Consider the following 20,756-nt stretch of genomic DNA (forward strand, 5'->3'; position numbering starts at 1 on the left):
CTCTCTCCAGGAGGTCTTTATGTCTAGCCCATTGTTTGGAATGAGGTGAATGCATTATGCCATCATCTCCAAAATCTTCATGACTGTTCTCAAAGTCTGAGCTTCTGATGTCTGATAAAATCAAACTTGCCATAGAATTGCTTAGACTCTCCTAGCAGTTGGGTAAGCAACTGCTGCTCTACCGGACGAGCGAAGAGCATCAGTAAGAATCTGCCAAAGAGCGTATTCTCAACTTTGGAAGACGATTGAGGATGAAGGAGGAATGAGGGACAGGCACCCTCAAAAGGAAAGTCCCAGTGGATAATAAAAACTCTGACATCAACGTCAGGAGGAAGAACGGGGCCTTGGAGGCAGAGATAGAAAGCTTGATGTGAAAGAAGAAATCTTTCCACCCTGGGTGGCTTGACTTTCAAACTCTCTGGGTGCTTACAGGCATATAGGCTTAGGGTGTTGTCTATGTTTTTCAACCTCCTGTGAAATATACTCAAGATCTATTACTTGGTGTTCACCCTTCGCTTCCTCAGCCTTAACACCAGAGAAACCCATCTCCTCCATTTACAGACCACCCTTTTATTTTTCTAGCTCCAAAAACCATGCCATGTCTCTCGTCACACAATGTACTTGAAGAATGTTATCACTGTGCATTACAGTTTTGGGCTTAAATAGGGAGCATGGAATGGTCTCTTGGGAGGCAAAACATACACACTGGGTGTTTGTGGTTTAGAGCAAACATTCAGGCAGAATCCAAAGATCTTATGCTCTAAAATTGTGTTGATTGATCCCAGGCGGACCAGATACCATTCTCAGATCATGTAGAATTACTGAGCAAATTAGACTTTAGAAGAGATTAAAAGCTACAAATGTTAGTGTCTTTGGACTCAATCTTAGTACAGCCAGTGCTAGTGGCATACTTGGAGATGCTTTTCTGGGTTGTTGCCTGTGGTCTACAGGAAGCAGCAGTCATGCTATGGGTGACTGAAGAGCTGCTTTTAGCTTGTAAGTGAAGTACAAATCCTAAGTATGAATCTCCCATACATCTGCACGATTTGAATTAACCCATTTGACATACTAGGAAATCTTCATGTTAGTTAACAGGACAAACAACTAACCTAAATCGTTATCTTTGCTTTAAAGCCTAACCACATTATTGCTATGCAGTTCACTTAATAGCCAGTGAGAGTGTAGGGTTCATCTCCACACCTGGAGGTTAACTTCAGGTTCTTAATCACCAGTGAAAGGGAACAGAGAGTCATGCTTGGGAACCACCTCTCCCCTGCCAAGTCATTGCAGTGTGGGGTGCCACAAGGGTCGGCCCTGAGTCCGACCCTGTTTAACATCTATGTGGCCCCCCTTGCTAGACTGGTTAAATCTCAGGGGATGGAGGTGGTATCCTACGCCGATGATACCCAGATCATGGTATCATTAGCTCACACCTCTGTTAGTACAGCTGCCGCCAGTTTCAGGGTTTGCATGCAGTATGTGGCAGACTGGATGACTATAAATTCCCTCAAACTCAACGGCGAAAAAACGGAGGTGCTGATCTTTGGGAAGGGTCAAAATCTGTGGTCGAGTGAATGGTGGCCTTCTTCTCTTGGCATTTGCCCCACTCCCTCCCCTTCCGCCAGAAATCTGGGAGTATTATTTGACACCTCGCTCTCTATGTCCCTGCAAGTCAACAGGACTGTGGCCACTTGCTGGGGTGTGATCAAGACACTCAATAAAATCCGCGGATACCTATCCCCCCAGGCCCGCAAACAGGTTGCAGTAGCCCTGGTTGGCTCAAGGCTGGACTACTGCAACTCCCTGTATATGGAAGTCAATAAAGGCCTGATACATCATCTGCAGATTCTCCAGAACGCTGCAGCACGCTTTGTCTTGGATCTTCCGAAAGCATCCTCTGCCACCTTAGCCAGGAAGGAGCTTCACTGGCTCCCGGTGCAGCACAGAATTGCCTTTAAAATTCTGTGTCTGACCCACAGAGCATTGAAGGATGGTCCTGCCAGTGCTATCGGATCTCTTCTTGTGCGCTACGTCCCCACAAGAAACCTCCGATCTGCGGGACTCTGTCAACTGGTTGTTCCTCGTTTCAAACTGACCAGATGGGGCGCCAGAGCTTTTTCCGTGGTGGCTCCGCAGCTGTGGACTCCATTCCCACAGAAATAAAAACGCTCCCGACCATTGAGTCTTTCAAAAAGGCTCTTAAAACCTACTTTTTTAAGAGGGCCTACCCATGAGTAAATAGGACTCCGTAAGTTTTCTAGCTTTTGCATTTGACTTAGGCGCCTTGACGCCCATTGGGCTAAGTTTGCGCATCTATAAGATCTGTTTCATTCATTCATTTACATAGCAGAACATACATACCTCATCTGGGGAGAGTCTTTTTTTAAAAAATGGGTTTAGTTATTCTTCCTCCATCCCTTCATTGCCTTCCCCACTCAATCTCTGCTGCTTCCCTCTCACCAACTCCTTTCTTCCTCTCCTACCCTCAGGCCACAAAAAAATGGAGGGCCTGGCCTGGCAGCTAACACTTGCTGCTGGGCCGGTCTGCTGTTAAAATGTGCTTTTGTGCAAGTATTTGTTTTGGCACTCCCAGTGCCTTCCATCATTTTGGATTGGTACATAAAACAATACACAAATTAACACCACACCTATTATTAAGTGCACAACTGTGGTCACACATTTACGCCTCAACTGAATGATGCTTACGCACCATGATCACGTCATCACACATTATGTTTCTGGCCCAATGCTCCACAGCATCGCCAAAACCACTGGCTTTGCTAATGATGGTTGTGATGGTAGCAATTCTCCCTACCCAGAAATGGCAGACCGTGTTAACTACAATTGGCTTAGGCAATTTCAATCATGTGGGGGCAGCTGTTTTACGAAGTCTGTCAGACACATTACAAGGTATTTTAATATTTTGTGCACCATCTGAAAGCAGTTAGCAGCACCAGCCTTTGTAGGTTGTTCTGCACTACTGCCTGAAAGTTCATAGTTTGGTCATGTTTATTTAGTATTCCAGTAATTTATGAAAGAAATGTAGTTCTCCTTGAATCACTGGAAGAGTAATTCAGAATTTCAGTCTGAGACCAGTATTTCTGTTTGAGATTTAGTTAACACTGTAAATGTATAAAAGGGATTTCCAAACTTTTTTCTAATATTAGCTTCCTATATTCAGTGAAAATCATCCCCAGCTATTAATAATGTTCTAATCGTGATCACATCAGCCAAGAATACATTAGTGGCCTCTATTTCTTTTAAAAAAAATATCTTTATTCACATTTTTCAAGTATGGGTAACAAAAAAATCACATGAGGGCGAGACAGATATAGCAGAGGCAATAGACATTATTTTACGCATTGCTATACATATCGAATCCTACACATCACTTCAATCTTGTCTATTAAACAATTATACATATGTATATAGTTTACGTATTTGCTTTTGGATGTGTATCGCATATGAATTATAATCATATGCTCATTATGATATTTATGGTTTGATCTACCCTATCTAATTGCGCTAAGGTACCCCCAGTTACTTTGAGGCCTAAGAGGAGGGGGAAGGGAAATAAATACAAATAGAACAACCTCTTATCAGGCCGGTCTGATTTCTCAAATGGTAATAACTCTAATCACAGTATTTTCTATACAGCATAGATACACAGAGATTAACTTTCTTTTTAAATTGTGTTTATTTATCAAAAATATTTTTGGATAATACATTTTTTTTGTTTTCACACTTTTTTTTAGAATTATATTGATAAGCACCTTTAAAGGACATTGAGACATTATGATATCTTGTTTTGGAATTAGGCTGCAGTTGGAGCTTCTACAACTTTAAATATCTGGACAATTAGATTTGGCCGAAATCTTCTCAATTCGGTCTCCTCAGTCTTTTTTATTATTTAGAAGACTTAAGCTATTCAAGGCGGATTCATCCTTGCTTCTCTAAAAAACTGTGTGGACTTTTCCATATCTTGGAAGATCAAAAAACACCTTGCGTTCTTTACAAGACATATAGAAATCCCCAGACATTTTTAAAGATGGAATATGTACGTTATTGGCCCTGAAGAAGGTAATAACCTGTTTTCACCGAAACATGCGTAGGCCAGCGACACACATCTGTGAGCCCCACCTAAGAATTAAGTCAAGAAAACGATTACTCAAAAACAAAGTGATGGACTTGTATTTGTGTTCAAACTATAGAATGTACTGATATATGACAAACCGAATTAGTGTAGCAGGACCCTTGCTCAGTTGTGTTCTTTATGAAGTTGTTCGTGCAGTATGATAGTTGGTATGTATGAGAGGAATGAATGGTGAGAATGGATGAATGATGGAATGATACATTTTTCTTTTCTTTTGGGGATTACCAAAATACAAATTCATGCTTAGAAAAGTTAAGGAATGTCTCCTTAAAAAAAAAAATAATGTGAATGCATTTTATGCAATGCGCTTATCAATTACAATTCTAAGAAAAGTGTGAAAACATAAAAAATTAAATATACAAAAATATTTTAGATAGATTACCACAATTTAAAAAGAAAGTTAATCTCTGTGTATCTATGCTGTATAGAAAATACTGTGATTAGAGTTATTACCATTTGAGAAATCAGACAGGTCTGATAAGAGGTTGTTCTATTTGTGTTGATCTACCCTATCCCCAGTAGGGTCGTTTGTCTATGAGCCCATTCAGTATTTACTATGTTCTTCCAAACCAAGTTTTCCTTTTCGATGACACATTTTGATGCAAATATTATACCGTTATTAGCCAAAAAATCAAACAAAAAAAAGATATCATGGCCAATCCGTTGCGCTGGGTCATGATGTACAGGAAAGGTTGTCTGTCTTCTCTTCTATTCTGTAATATGCCTGTCACCTTCCCTTTCCAATTCCGTGTGGGGTGATCAGCTGGATCTTTCATGTCTCTAGCATTCTGTGCTCCCTATCTATCTTTCATGGACATGACAGTATTAGATTCATTGCGAGTCCCAAGTACGGGATGTTTGATGATCAGAATCTAAGTCTTGCTCATCTGCCACCTGTGGGAGTTGTTTTCGGCCTCCCTGTCCGTGTATTTTAATTCCACTAGTATTGCACCGCAATGTTGTGCTATGGCATATTTATGAAGACCTGTTATTTCCTCACTATGCAATGACATGCTCGCTGCCAGAGCCCACACTGCAAGTAAGTTTTTCCAGCTATTTAGGGCGTGAGGTTCAGTGTGCTTACATTAGTGGCCTCCATATGCAAGATTATCAACAGTGATCACCTGAGTGCATCAAGCAGGACTGCCAGCAGTAACGTAAAAAAGGCTTTATCTATTTAGAATGACTGTACATGAATAATACATAAAGGCCATAGCTGAAACATCCCTGGCACCAAGGTAATAAAATTAGTGATCTATCTTCCCAATGCTGCACGTCTTATCCCTCAAATATCAGCTTTAAATATATTTTGGAAATTCAACCCTTTTTCTCCACGCACGACCTTATTAGTTCTGATAATACACCTATTTTTTGTCTGGAATACATGCTTTTCAATTATGATATACATATATTAATTCAATCAAGCAAAGGCTTCTTATTCTATAGATGGTCTGCACTCAGGACAGCTACTTACCGGGAGCGGCAGAGCTCAGATACTATGGGCTCCTGAGCTCCTTGTTGGAGAAGCCTGATTTATAGTCTTGCATTAGTGCAATCAGTTGGACCGAAAGGCTGCCTGCGTTCAGACCGTCAACATCCTAATCAGCCCCCAAGTGTGGTGCTTAAAAAGCCTGTTCTTTCAGGTTTTTTTTCCTTTATAAAAATATTGCTATCCTACTTCATTACAAATTACGAGAATGTTTGCAATATCCTATTTACAACATCAGAAATTATCCGAAGTGTACCATTTTAACAAACAACGCATAAGCATTTTTATAGACAACCATATGGAGGATTGATTTTAACCTTGCACAAGATCTTTTTTTCTAATCTTCTCAAGCACCAAATACAATTTTCCTGTCCTGCACAACTCATCTGTTAGAAAAATTTTGGCATGTTTTGCAACGTTCTTGTTAGAGCCCTTAATCCTTTAACTGAGGCTTTAGTCGAAACAAAAAACATGTTGCGTGATTCACACTAAAAAGTGCTGGCTCTAAGTAGAGGTCTGACCTTCTTGCTGGTGAATGGACTGATTTCCTGAATTTTTCCTGATGGTGGTCTGTAACCCAATGACCGATGGAGGCGGCACAGTTCTCAGATGAGGTGGCGCGATTCAGAATTAGAATTCTGGTATAAATACATTTCCAGATGAAGAAAGGGAACACTTGCACATTATTTAGCATGAAGAGATCTAGCAAGCTTGAAAGAATGCTTCATTTAAAAATGTGGCCATCTGCAGTTTGGATAATAATTTCTTGGTTATTTACTTTGCAATGAATGCAATATTTAACTAATGGTTTAATGCATTTGCCTGTGCCAGTGACACTGTACAATCATTTTTCGAAATACCTTTCTAAACAGTTCTATGTTTATATCTTTGGCCAAAAACCTGAGTGCCTCTGAATTTAGAAATAGTCAAAGCCCTAAACTTGAAAACAAAAATTGTGTTTTGAACTTCTAACAGGATGAGTTGAAGGATGCCACTGTAATAATTTGATAACATGAAATACAACTTACCACTCCAAGGGTAAAGTAGTTAAAGAAGTAGTCATTGCACTTTGAAGGAACCTGCTTATGAGGTGATGGGGAATGGATTTTCATCTGGAAAAAAGGTAAAAACATCTATTATCACCAAAGGAAACAGATTATACCATAATCGAACATGACCAGTGAAAGGTAATTTATTCTCTAATAAACAAAAGGAATTTGAGAAACCTGCAGCTGAAGAGCAGCTCTTTCAAAGTTCAAGGCTCAGAATTTGTAACCTCCACTTGATAATCACTGAATCCTACCATGGAACCACCCTTTCTAAATAAAGGGGTCTTTTCAAGTCACAAGGTAGGTGACTCCTCCTTTCGTTGATAGTGCGCATGGGCAGCGGCTCCATTGTTTGATTGTTTGCAGCAGAGGGTGATAATGGAGTTAGATTCTGGGAGATGTAGTGTTGTACCCTTGGACGCATTATTGTTCAAATCTGGAGTGGAGTCGATCCTCATACGATTATCTGAGTCTGCTAAACGCGGGATACCTAGTCAGAGGAACAATGTTCAGAGGTTGAATCAAATGGCAATGTTTACGCCGCAGTGATGCTGAAAAAATCTGAAAGGTAGACATCTCAAAACATTTTCTCAGTGCCAACCTTGGCCCACAGGCAGAAGAAGAACCAGAGCCTTTTTGGTCTTGTGTTGTTGGGGCAAGAGGGCTTCTGTACTCGTGGTACGATGACCCGGTGTAACTTGATCCTTCTTCCATGTCAGAGTCGGCCTTCGGACATGGAGATATGTTGTTCTTCCTCGGCTCCTTGAGCTTGTGTTTCTTGTCGGTCGGAATCTTTGCCGAAGATGTTCTGTACGGAGCTGCCTTGGTGTTGCATCTCGTAACGTCGAGCTAGACGGTCACGGAGCGTCTTTTTTGATCGAAACGATCAGCACGTGTCGCATTTTTTGTCGTGTTACAGGATAAACAGAGGTTGCACACTTCATACAGGTAGGTGGCGGAAACTTGGTGTGACACCCGGGATAGAGCTTGAATGGAGTCAATTTCATCGACTGCTAGCGAGCCCTGCGCGGGTAGGCCCAACGGCCCTTCACAAGTTTTCAGATTGAAGATCGTTGAGTCGAAACGATATGCGCAGAATGGGAAACGCGATTGAGAAACAATACCGGTGAGGGTAGTGAATTGCGTGTCAAAGGGAACCTGAGAAACGGTGCCGAACCGGAGCGCAGCAATTCACATCCGAACCCGATGGCGGAAAAAAACAATCTAACAATAGAGCCGATGACCATGCGCACTATCTCCAAAAGGAGAAGTCACCTACCTCGTGACTGGAAAAGACTTCTTCGAACAAAAACAAAGTGCGAACATCCGGATCCAACACTAGATGGCAGGCTATGCATAGCATGTGACCAACAGCTCACATGCTTCGAACATGTAGTTCTTCTGCATTACATGTTTAAAATATCTGCACAATATTTATTATTCCCCCATATCAGAAAGGCAATTTAAATAACACAAACAACAGTATAGGGTTAAAAAAGGCAGAATAGTATACAAAGAACAGCCTTTGTTTAGGATCAGTAGTGCCCGATTTCACCCACTCTACTGCTCCTACAGGCATCATGCTCCCCAGACACACATTCACTAGTCAAATTCAAATTATGCAACACAGTATTATATTACATGTAAACAGAGACAGGGTAGGTATGAATTTACAAATGGCCTCAATGTAAGAAACCAAGAGGTATAGGTAAGTGGCTTACGTTTCTTCACCAATCATTTAATTGACAATTGCTATGATATACAGTTGTGTTTTTATAGCATTGAGAAAATAATATAGTTTATTATAATATGGAAAATTAATGTGTAGGTTTTATGGAACATAAATGCGTTTAAATGACAAAATTGTTGTAGGCAATCATATTTACTCGTACTAGGCCTGAATAGTTGAAGCAAAACCGCCTGACAAGCTGCCATGGCTAAGGATTGCTTAATACAGTCATTATGTAATTTCCTGACCTTCTCATGGACATGTTTCCCATAACGTCTAATGGCTCCCTAAATGATTTTATATAATTTCATGAATGTATCTATTTACACAATGTTAGCTGGTAACAAATAAATAAGCTTGCTATTTGAAAAGATAGATATGAAAAGTATTTTTTAACTGGAGAATGAATCAAAGTAGACCAGATGAAACCGCTAGGTGATACAAAAATAATTGCGACATTGAAGGCTGCAATGTTAGGAGCATTGTGTTCCTGTGAGAAGACGAGGAGTGATCCTGTTCCCATGAGCACATCGAAAGAGGATTGGCTGGCTCATTCCTAGAACAGGGATTCTTTCTTTTATGGAACACGCTTAATGCATTTACTATGGATTTACTGATTACTTCATTTTGATTATTGACAAAATTAACAATTGATATTGATGAATTATGGTATCAGCATTAATCTTAAGATCTATTCTAGGATTGACAGTCTTAGTTTTAGGCTTACCCTTGGGACTAAGTCGGAGCTTAAGGCGTGCATTAGGCCAAGGAAGAGCCTGGTATACCTGTTGTGCCTGGGGTCAGAGCACGACTCCAGGGTCTGCAACAACTGTGCTCATATTAACCCGAAGGCCATACGGAGAAGCAAGGTGAAACTCTCCGCTGCCAAGCATCAAAAGACACTGTGCCATTGGCCAGTCAAAGTAAAAATGGAGGTCCTGTTCCTGAAGTCGTTCCCGCAGCAGGTCCTTGGCGCATTCAAAGTCACTCTCGGACTCCAGAGAGGGTGCAAGGGTGTCAACGTCCCTCCAGGTCTCACTCCAGAACTCCTAAGGGGTTGATTCAGAGTTTAGTCTTGATGCAACCAGAGCTTCCAGGCAATACTGCAGAAAATTGAGGCCTTTAGGGAGACTATGCCGGATATACTAAGCACGCTTCCAGCAAACTCTGGTGCGCCTTTAAGCTCCAAGGATCCGCAGAGGCCTCTAGTTGTGATCCCACTGACAGGTTCACAGACTGTCTTGAACCAGAGTCAGGTTCCGCACTGGCACAGACTTCGGTTCTGGTGCCACTCTCTGCACAGGTTCCCTTCTTATCGAAACTGGTGCAAGCACAGTCGGCGCTGGAAGAGGTGCGGATACCTAAAGAAGTCTCCAACTCGGAGTCATCTTCGAATCGACCTTGACCAAGGCTGCTTTCTGATGGGGTGCAGCCTATAACCAATCCCTCAAATTCCGATACCTTGCCCCTACCACATGGTAGAGCTCAGACCTTGCATCAGCTCTTTGCATTAGATTCCCATAACACGGACTATGGCAAAGGTGATAAGTTTACTCCTCAACATAAAGAGGACCATTGGCACACTGAACTTCAGGATGCCGGTGGTTTGCACACTTCCACAGACAGCAGGCTTGTCTCTCCCCGAAGCTGCTGAGGGGATGGCCTCTTTTGCGGAGGTCATGAGGTGGATTGAAGAGGTCCTTGACCTTCAGCAACCCCAGATATTCAGCACCCATATGTTGTATGCTATCTATACCCATCTCAAGGTGTAATGATTAATGCTGTCAAACATTGGAGATAAGGTTTCCTAATTATCAAACACGTAATTTGATCTCTTTGGACCCGTGCTTGACTTGGTTCAAACCCTACGAATGGACCCAAAAGATATCTCAAAAGGACTCTCACCCAGAGGTACCTGTGGCATGCTTCATCATGGAGTCTGTCATCCAAGATGACAGTGCTTCTGGAATGACTACCCTGTGTGAGGGAGCTCTTGATATTTTTATCTGAGGGACTTTATTTAAAAAGATATCAACATTAACTAGATGGTTATCCCATAAGTTGCATTTATTCATGTGTTGCCCAGGTAAGATTCAAAACGTACAAATGTATATGTTCATGCTTCGAGATGATTATTAACACTGCTTCAAGTGGCCATGTCCACATGTTACGTTGTCATTCACCATAATGCCTTCGCCAGGAGCAAGAAGATCACTTGAAAATCATGATGCAAATCGAACTGTGGTTCATTCTAAGACAGTAGAAATTAGAAACACTCACAAGTATGCATACATCCATGGATACGTACATTCCAATTTGAATAAGCCAGCTGTTTTCCTCTGGACAGGAATACTTTGAACCCCAGAAGAGACAGGGACAATCCATCCTTGTAATCACACTTTCGTCAAAGGAAGTACCTGGTCAATTCTTAGCCCCTGAATGTCATTGTTTGGGACAGCATTGGTGGTACAACAGCTGGTCCTACAACTGCAACAAGAGATCTCTCTAAGCCTGGCTGGAGGGCAGATACTCGTGCCCAAAAGCTCCAGGTACCATACTCGACTGACCCAATCCAAAGACACTAAGACAACTTGGGCCCGGTTGTTCCTGATTTTCCTCGGAACTCAGAGCAGTAGAGGCAGTGATTGAAAGGAATACAGGAGTCCCATACTCCACTCCAACCAGAATGCATTTCCAAGAGTTAGCCTTTTTTCAAACTCCAGCGCGCAAAGTTTTTGCTGCTGTGTGCTGCTAATGTTGGCAAAAACATCAAGCCAGGGTGCTCCCGATTGTTGGAAGCTGCCTTGGTCCAACTCAGGATATAACCGCAATTCAGAGTACATTAGGCACTAGAGCCTGCGTTTGTTCACCCTGCACAAAGATCCTGCGATGTGGTTCATGCCAGGGAAATGCCCAGACACTCCTGCCCGCTACAGAGATGAAAAACCTCTTGACAGAGGGCCCAGGATCCCACAACTCCCTGCAGTACCACATAGAAGTGGTGCTATCCAGGAGAACCTGAACCAGTCTCCCCATGATGGACAGTAGGAACGATTCAGTACCAGGTGAATGGCCTGCAACTCAAACAGGTCGATGTGGAGTCGGGGCTATGTCAAAGAACAGAGTCCTCTGACCTCCATCTCGCCCAGATGACCAGCCAAGCGGAGAAATGCAACTACCATTAGCTCTGGGTAGGGAAGGAAGAGGTGACCGCCACCGATCCCGCTTCAGTCGATCAACCACCACTGCACTTCTTTTGCAGTCTCCTCTGAAACCTGGATGTTATCAGACAGTTTCCCTGGTGCTGGACTCATGGAGTGTTCAGGTTCCACTGCAAAGTACCCATATACCACCTGGCACAGTCAACGAACCCGATGCAGGAGGCCAATAGACAAAGAAGCCTCGGAGCAACTCTTATCGAGGCCCTGGACTGAGGTTGAAACATCAGAAACCTAGCCCAAATATCTTAGATATGTGTCAGAGGGAAGGCCCGAAACTGCAAGATATCCAGAATAGCTCCAATACAAAAGGGAGCCTCTGCCAAGGACTCACTGTAAATGTATTTTTTGTTGATAGTGAAGCCCAACACTCATCTGGAGGTGGTTTATGACGGACTGTGGCGAGCCTGCCTTCAACAGCCAGTCACTGAGGCCAGTGAAAACTGGAACCCCAAACCGCTGAAGGTGTGCTGTGACCACACCATCACTTTTGTGAACACCAGAGGGGCACAGGCGAGACTGAAGGGGAGCACAGCAAAAAGAAAATGCTTTTGGTAAACCCTGAACCCAAATTAACACCTGTGGAACTGCAGAAAAGCTACAAAAAAGCAGGTGTCCTCCAGTTCAAAAGCCACCATCCAGTCACTTGGACCCAGGGCAGACAGAAATTGGGACAACTTGACCGTCTTGAATTACAAGTTTTCAGAGGAAGGAGATAAAAAATAGAGCGAAGACCTCTGTCTTCGGCACAAGGAAATAACTCGAGCGACAGCCTGTCCATATTTCTGTGGCCAGAATCATCTCTCTGGCTCTATTTGTCAAAAGGGCCTGCAACTCTTGAAGCCAGATGGATGTCATTGAGACTTTTCAGGCTGAGAGTGGCAGGACTGGGGTGAATCCCACTTAACATTCTTGTGCTTCCGATTTCACTTACCAGAAGACTTCGACCTCGACAAAGACCTGCTGCAGAAAATGCTTTGAAAGCGAAAACAGGTCTTTCGCACAACTTCGAACGGGAGCAGAACATCAGTTTAATTTTGGAGACATACAGCTTCCCTTTCCGTTCCCAGATCACCTTCGGGTTAATAAGCACGCACTCCTCGCAAGACTTGGAGATGTGCACCAAACACCAGAGGCAGACCTCAAGGGGATCTGTCACAGACATCTGTTTGTGACATTTACTACATGGCTTAAACATTCTATTTGTAGGAAGGGACAGAAATCCCTTGCACATAGGAAAACGGATTTTGTAGAACAATCTTGTTAACTGATGAGAAGAAAGCTAGGAGCTAGCTCTGGAACTGTGTAAAAGATGCAGAAAGGAAGGAACTGGCTTCAACTCACAGAGGTGACACTTATTTGCAGCTCCGTTTGTCACTTACGGGATGGAATGAAGGAGGCACAGGACAGAATGAAGTAGGCATGGAGCAACATGATGCGACCGATTAGTGTGCAAGAGCAATGCTGCTTAAATCTTCTGGCTTTAGTCTGGCATCTGAGGATATTCAAAATTTTGCAGATATAAGTATCCATCAGAATTAGTTTAAGGATCATTTAAGACTCTGCCACAGATTCACAGTACACCATCCTGTTGGCTCTAACTCTTGAGGAAAATGTATCATAATGTTCCAATTGTGGAACTTGTTTTCTGAGTATATTCAGTACTCAAACCATGCGAAAACATTCTTTGACCACATGGACATCATACCTTGATCTGGGCAACTGTTTTCTTTAGTTTTAATGGGGGGAAATATGGCTCATTAACACTTTATGAGTGGTAAACAATAATATCGATGTCATGCCTGTTGGTGAAGTTAGGATGCTTTAATAGGTATAGGAGTGTGGGTGAAAGCAAGCGCACATGATTGTAGAAATGCACATGTGAATGGGATCAGACGATGTTAAGCTTAGTAGAGAATTTTAAATCTGAAGTGGGAGAGTATTCAATAACATCTGATCCTGTAAAAGATCAACTGTCAGTAAATAGATGCTCTAGCATTTGGCAACTGTGGTACACCAAATGTATACAGTTACTATTCTCCAAGTAATTTCCATATCAACATTGTCTTAACATTGTCTTCCAAAAAGAGAGAAAGCCAGGTAAGGCTAATAGATAAAATAGATCATTCTGAAAACTGATTTTGGAGTATACAAACTATGAAACAGTAACACAATATAATGTTATTTTATTATCAAACCTTTCTAAGCCATGAAAATAGTGATATCACGCAAATCTGATTCCAACACAGCATATTTCCAGTTGATAACCAGACCGGAAAGTAACATTTTCGACAGTTCATTACCATGTCAAATACGCAGTTAGAGCCTATGACGTGCCGTCTCACTGGATAAATGCTTTCTATGACTCACTGTCTTGCTGCATTTAGCATTACCTTACCTTGTCTTCAGACTTGTAGAAAACCTTGTGAGGAGACCCTAGTGTGCTTAAAACATCTTGGCAGGAATCCCCAAAATAGACACAGCGCTCCGATACCCGCATCTTAGCATCAGCCATTACCCCGGGCCCACTGCCTAGAGTAGGGAGAAGAGAGAAAGTTAATTGTTTATCTAAACACTTACATTCTTTTCACCAATTATCCAATAAATATTTACTGCCTAGAACCATTTATATGCTTAAGGCTTACCCTATAACTAGGTCTCTAACATTTGTGCTGTTTTGCTCTGAAGGTATTTTGAGTTCATAATCTTGTTCCTGTACAACTTGAACCAAATGCAATTTCTCCTGAATTTTGTATTTCAGAATAATTGTAAGCAAGTCAATTGTTACTTATTTATGAGACAATCCTATACTTATCAAACATTTATACATCATCTTGTAAGATTTATAAAGTGATACATATGTTGCATCATGCTTATCATAACTCTAAGTGACAGGTATATATGGTCAATGGCTAGACACACACAACATCCATGGGAATTGCACAGCAGCAAAACAAAGCCTCTTGAGCCGGATGTGGATGCACCTTGGGAAGATGTGCTTGGTGGGTTTGGCTAAGTGTCACAATGAGTTAGAACAGCAAAGCATGTTGGACGGCAGTGACTGACTTTTTAAAAAAAAGTGTTGTGTGATAACAGTAGATGCTGTATGGTGTGAACAGAATCGCTACAGCGTCTCTCTTAAGAAGATGACTTAGGTAAACAACAGGACTGAAAAAGTAGGGTTTAAAAAGTATACTGAGTATGGTCTGTGCTGCGAAATAGTAAGCTGCTGACCTGGAGTAATGCTTTTTTTGGTGGAAGTCACTACAGAATTTGTTTATCAAATATGTACTTTCCATGTTGCTGCAACACACTCAAAGGGAATCTTGCCTTTTTTCTGGAGAAAAAAAATGAATTTGAGAATACAGACATGTGCAGCACTGCCATGTTTAAAATGGCTAGAACGTTTGAATTACTTTCTGTGAAAGGGTGTAATCCAGGGAGCTACTTTCAGGTACTGCTAAGCTATCAGAAGCTCCAGAAATAAACAACACCTTTATTGCCCCTTTGATCAGCAGGGCACTAAGTTCAGCCTCCAAAACAGAGGCTTGTGGCAGACAACCTCAGAAAGAAACAGAGCAGTCAAGAGGGATGAACAGTAAAGTTAGGTCCTGTCCCTTGCAGGTTGGCTGGAAGTCCCAGTGATCTATCCTTACCATTTCCCAATTGATGAAAATGTAAGAGACTCTCCCCTCACTGGAAGCTGGTGGCTTAAGGGTGCAGGCGGCAGTCAGAAGTTTTAAGACAGCAGAGCCAGCAGAAGAGGGCAAGGACTGGACCTGCTGCTGTAATCAGAGGGTGATGTGATCAAACAGGGAAGACCGAAAAGGTCATTTAAATAGGGGGCTATTTTGTGACAGAAGTGCTAGAAATTTCTCTAATCGTTATTAATAATTATCCCAGAGATAACTTGAACAGGCGGGGACTTTCCTGAAAGCTAGTATGTAGGATAATGTATTTAGTTTAACTGATAGCAAGATGAAAATACCTGTGCAGGGCCCAGTACACAATTGCCTCAATACTTCTGTTGTTTAAAACTCCTATCTTTCCACAAGCAGTGATTTCACACTTGTTGAGGGCCTAGTACCACTCAATACCATCAAATCCGCCCGGTCTACTTGGGTTTCTTTCATTATATGTGAGATCGAATATTTTTAACTTTATCTGGCCCTCTAGTGGAAGCCAGTACAAATTCCTATGATTTGGGGGAGATGTAGCTGCATTTCTGCTCTCTTATCATCTGCATGGCTGAGTTAAGTATTGCTTTTAATGTCAATACTACTGATGAATGCAGACACGAGATTCTGACGTGACGTGTTATGGATGCAATTCTAACATGAGCAGCTGTCTTCAAATATACTTTATATAGAGGGTGCTCTATTTGTAGGCTGTGGGGTTTTAGGTTTAAACCTATAATAACTGATAAAACCCCACTGAAAGAACAATAGCCCTCACCGGTGAAAACATATAAACACTGAAAAAACACATGGACAACCACAAACTAAATGCCATTCAAATAATGGAAAAAGAGAGTAAAAGTATTTTTTTCTTCCTGAAGGGGTCAATACAATGTAACTTTGTTATACAAGCTAGCAGTAAGAAAGACTGGATAACATTATTCTGCTTGAGTTTTGTTCTTTAGGGATGCCTAAAGGGATGCCACTAAAATATTGTTTTTTCTTCCTTTCACTTTTTTCAGTTTTGTGGCCTTTGGTCTAAAGATGCAGGGTTTAGTTTTATGTTTTAGGTTTAGTTTAATTCTTTTATAAACTATTGAGAATCAGGAAATATCAAACTCATGTTTGATATTTTGGCTGCATTTGATTCTTTCACTGATAGGTAAAATGGCTGGTTTCATCAATAACTTTCCTAATATGTGTCATCACATTTACCCATTGAGAATGGTTCAAAACCCTTAATACATCAGACCATAGTTTCTAGTGGGTCAGTACTGATAGTAGGTGAATTGCCAACACCTCAGGCTTTAAACATTCAGTGCAAGGTATAGTGACAAGTATATATATCACCAAGCATCTGGGATAGTGGTGAAAACATGACACCAGAATTTTAGAAAACATGGAACGCAGTGTCACTTGTAATGCTCTGCAAAAAAAGGTTCTTTCCAAGTTCAACAAAGATTGGAGTGATATTGTTTGTATTTGCAGTGATTCAGCTACGTATATAAAATAGTTGTGTGATGACCTGTTAAAATTGATACCTGAGCTGAAGTGATTCCCTGTAGGAGATCCTTGCCACTTGTTAGATGGTATGCTGAAAGCATCTTTACAATCTTCAGAGTTAATGAGGGATGCTATTGCCTTTTTAGTCCATTCAGGTGCACTGTTTTCTTATGCACGGGAACAAAACACAAATATTTATCATTTCGTGCTTTATGTGGCATCAAAGAAAAAGTCATACCAACTGTGTCCCTTCGCTGATGGTCCACAGCACCAGGGGCTATGAATGATGAGAGGGCCTTTTCACAGAAGTTTACATGAGAAGGAAAGAGCGAGCGCACATGACCCAAAGGCTCACTGAAGAAGTATTGTATGGTGTACTACAATAAGATTAATTTGCAAAAATCTATTTGGACCTCATATACACTATAAGTACACTGTCTATATACATGTTCTTTCAGTTCAGAAAGCAAGCAATAATAAAAGCAAAACGTTCCATAAACACTGGAAAAACACTTTTTCTGTTGTTTTTAGTGGCGCGAAAAATGTGTAACCACTGAGAACAACTGTTTTTTAAGATATTGAAAACACTGAAAAAACCCCACCAGAATTTACCAAAAATAGAAACCGAAAACAGGAAAGCCTATCTATTTGTTTTAGATAACTCATATTAAACTTGGCAGCTTCAGCTTCTTCGCTCGTTATTAACGCTATCCAATATTCACAATCTATGTAAAAACCAAGCACGTTCACTGTTGAGGCCAAGGAGGGTTTGAATCCTTTCAATTTCAGTTTGAATATTAGCTCAAAATTTGATTTGCAGAGGAATGATGTCTTGTGTTGACAATATTTTGGCGTCATTTGGATCCAACACTTCTCTAGGCATTCGGATCAGCTACGACGATGGTCTGTTCGTACTGTTGTGCCTGTAACACCCTGGAACCTCCTGTACTGTGGATGAGGCTGCGCCCTGCAAGCAAGTCTTATCTCTACTTCTCTACAAGTGTTCCATGGATGAATCTGCTTTCTTGTTGGATAGCAGCCCGCAATCTCAGGGCATACCAATAAACATAGCTTGGGGAACTCCAGAAAAGCCTGTGGAAAGCACCCAAGTTTTAAGCCGCAGGGACAGGGCTTTTCTCTGTGGGCATTACAAGATACTGGGGGGGGGGGGGGGGGGGGGGGGGGGGGAGGCGGAGTTTAACACCCTTAACCTCTTCCCACCCATGAAACCTAAATCCCCCTATTTATTTTCACTAAAACCCTCCAATGAATACTAAAAACCACTCACCTCTACCCCATCCTGAACACTAAAACTCGGACATTACTTTAGCTCTACCCAACTCTAAACCCTAAAAAACCCTTACCTACCTTTACCTGTACCCCTCCTGAACCATAGAAACCTCTTATTTACCTTTTCTACCCTCCCCGAAGCACCAGAACACTAAAAAAGAAAAGGAAGGAAAAAAACAAACAAAAAAACATGCCTTGCCATTTTTATCCTCCCTTGAACCCTAAAATCTCCTTACCATCATTTATCTCGAAATGCCCCTCAACTCCAACACTCTTATTTCCCTTTACCTCTACAGTCCCCTGAATCCTATAAAATCCCCTTACCCCCGTTTACCTCTACCATCCCCTGAACCCTAAAAATCCCTTATCTCCCTTTGTGTCTACCTGCCCCAAAACCCTACAAACGTTTACCTCCATGACCAATTTCCACTCCTAAACCCTGCAGTAAACTTACCTACCTTTAACTGTACCCTCCCCTGATCCCCAAAAACTATTGACCTAACATTCCTATCCTCCACTGAACCCTAAAACACTTTCCTCTCTTTACCACTAACCACCTCGGAACCTTTAAAGCTATTACCTACCTTTTTCCTCCCTTTATCTACCGCGATGACCCATCCCTTAACCCTTAAATCCCACTTTTATTTTAAATGACATAATTATGACATTTAAAAAGATACCTACGTGCTAAAATACCACTGAGTAATGTATCAAAAAGGGGATGTGTGGTACTTACCTGTGTGGTAATGTGCTGAGGGGTAAAGACTGCATACTCACCGGATGACATCTGTGTTCATGGATGGAGCTACTGTGTCTGCAGAGTCTGAACTGCAATTCAGGATGTGTTTGGAAGTGGACATACCAATGGTGACCATTTCAAATGAGTATTCATGTGGTCTGGAAGAGAAATGACCATTGGCTTTGATAGTTCCCAAATGGAAAGAGCACATTGGTTTAGTGTGTGCATGGCAGTTACCAAGTGACGGGTTAGGCTGCTAGAAGCAATTAATTGTAGTTCCAAAGAGTCCAAACTTCAGAGTCTCGGTCTGGTGAGGCTGTGGGAAAGGCATTTGGTTTCAATTTTGCAAAGCAGGTTTGCAGAACTAGACTTTCAGCTGAAGGGTCTGACAACAAGAATTTCAGGTCACACAGGGGAGGCCTATGTTGTTTATTTTCCAGTCATCTGTAGACCCAGAAAGGGTTTTCCCCAAAAGCAGGCGGGGCAGATTTCAATGCCTCAATGAAAAGTAGCAAAGGCTCCACAATTGTAGAGGTCTGCAAAATTGCATCCAAAATGCTAGTTTTGCCTCCTTAGAGGGAAGATTGAACACCAATGTTTCTGCCACATTTCGTGCCAATGTAGTGAACAAAGAGACTTGCTCCAAAAGAATAGTGTGCAGAGGTTTAGTGGGGTATGGGATATTGCCTTCTGTAGACAGTTCTAAACCACTTGAACTTTTAGGTGTTGGTCATTGTCAGAAAGGGGAGAAGGTTATCAATCACTGTCTAGGCAGCCATAATCATTTATAAAGCAACACAAAAGTCAGGCTCAAAACGCAGTTGATGAGGACAGATGTCTGGCCCTGGAAAGAGCATCATCATCAAAACAGGCCTTAACGTCGCTGACCAAAAGTAGCACCAGTGTCATAGGAAGTGTTGAACAAAGAGGAGATGGTGCCTTGGACAGCACTGAATAATTTGGAGTCACCAAACCAACAGGAAAGACCACTTTTGGGGAGAGGCGCAGAGTGTAACTTAGCAGTCTTGAAGAGACCCAGTAAAGGTAGCTGAGAGGCTTAAACTGTGCAAGGTCAGTAGATAAGAGCTGGAAATTTCAGCTTCATCATTTTGAATGATGGAATCAACTCACGTCACAAGAACTGACCAGTGCCAGTGAGGGACATGGAAACTTCAAATAGTCCTGGGTGCAATACTTTACTTGAGTAAGAAAATGAGGTCTCCTTCCTACAGCTACTTTTGTGCTTTTTGCTGCATTATCTCTTGGGAGTACATTACATGTGGAGACTGACCTAACAAAGAAGAATGCTTTGGCATGTCCCCTTGGGGCTTGAGTAAAAACGACTTGGCCAAAAATAACTTGGCCTTTCCCTACCTGGTGGCCTTCAGGTGCACGAAGTAACAGGAGTCAAAGACCATTTATTTATTTATTTAAACTTATAATGCGCACAGCTACCCGCAGTGGGTTTCCCGGCGCTCAGGGACAGACTAAAGAAGAAGAACTAACATGCTGATTTTACTGATAAGTAGCTTCTAATCACTGCTGAAAAAGCCATGTTTTGAGTCCCTTGCGGAAACGAAAAAGATTGGTTTCCGTCTTCAGGGTCACAGGAAGAGCACTCCAGAATTTAGGACCCAGATGGGAAAAAGAGCGGCCTCCCATTTTTGCTAGCCTAAATCTGGGAACGGAAAAATCACCATTCCTTGAGGATCGCAGAATTCGACTTGGCTTGTACGCATGAACTAGACCCTGAAGATATTTGGGGGCTCCATAGCTTTGTCATTGGATTCAAGGCACCAAATGCAGATGTCATGTTGGCCTAACAAGGACATCATCTCTTAGCATCTGCAATAGGTATTAACGCTGAAATCTTAGAAGACATTTGGCTCAGTCACAGTTGAAAAGCTGA

General features: G+C 41.9%; 1 protein-coding gene across 2 annotated transcripts in view; it reads right to left on the reverse strand.

Moving 5' to 3' along the window:
- The window catches only part of PHAF1 (phagophore assembly factor 1), a 271,043-nt gene that overhangs the window by 44,119 nt on the left and 206,168 nt on the right, over window positions 1-20,756 (reverse strand). For both annotated transcript variants that reach the window (XM_086947677.1, XM_086947678.1), the window contains 2 exons: window positions 14,037-14,170; window positions 6,671-6,754 (listed from right to left, as the gene is read on the reverse strand). In XM_086947677.1, coding sequence (XP_086803803.1) covers window positions 6,671-6,754; window positions 14,037-14,170 — 218 coding nt within the window. The remainder of the gene's footprint in view (window positions 1-6,670; window positions 6,755-14,036; window positions 14,171-20,756) is intronic.

This window comes from Lissotriton vulgaris, chromosome 12, assembly GCF_964263255.1.
Source record: "Lissotriton vulgaris chromosome 12, aLisVul1.2, whole genome shotgun sequence".
NCBI classification, from domain to species: Eukaryota; Metazoa; Chordata; class Amphibia; order Caudata; family Salamandridae; genus Lissotriton; species Lissotriton vulgaris.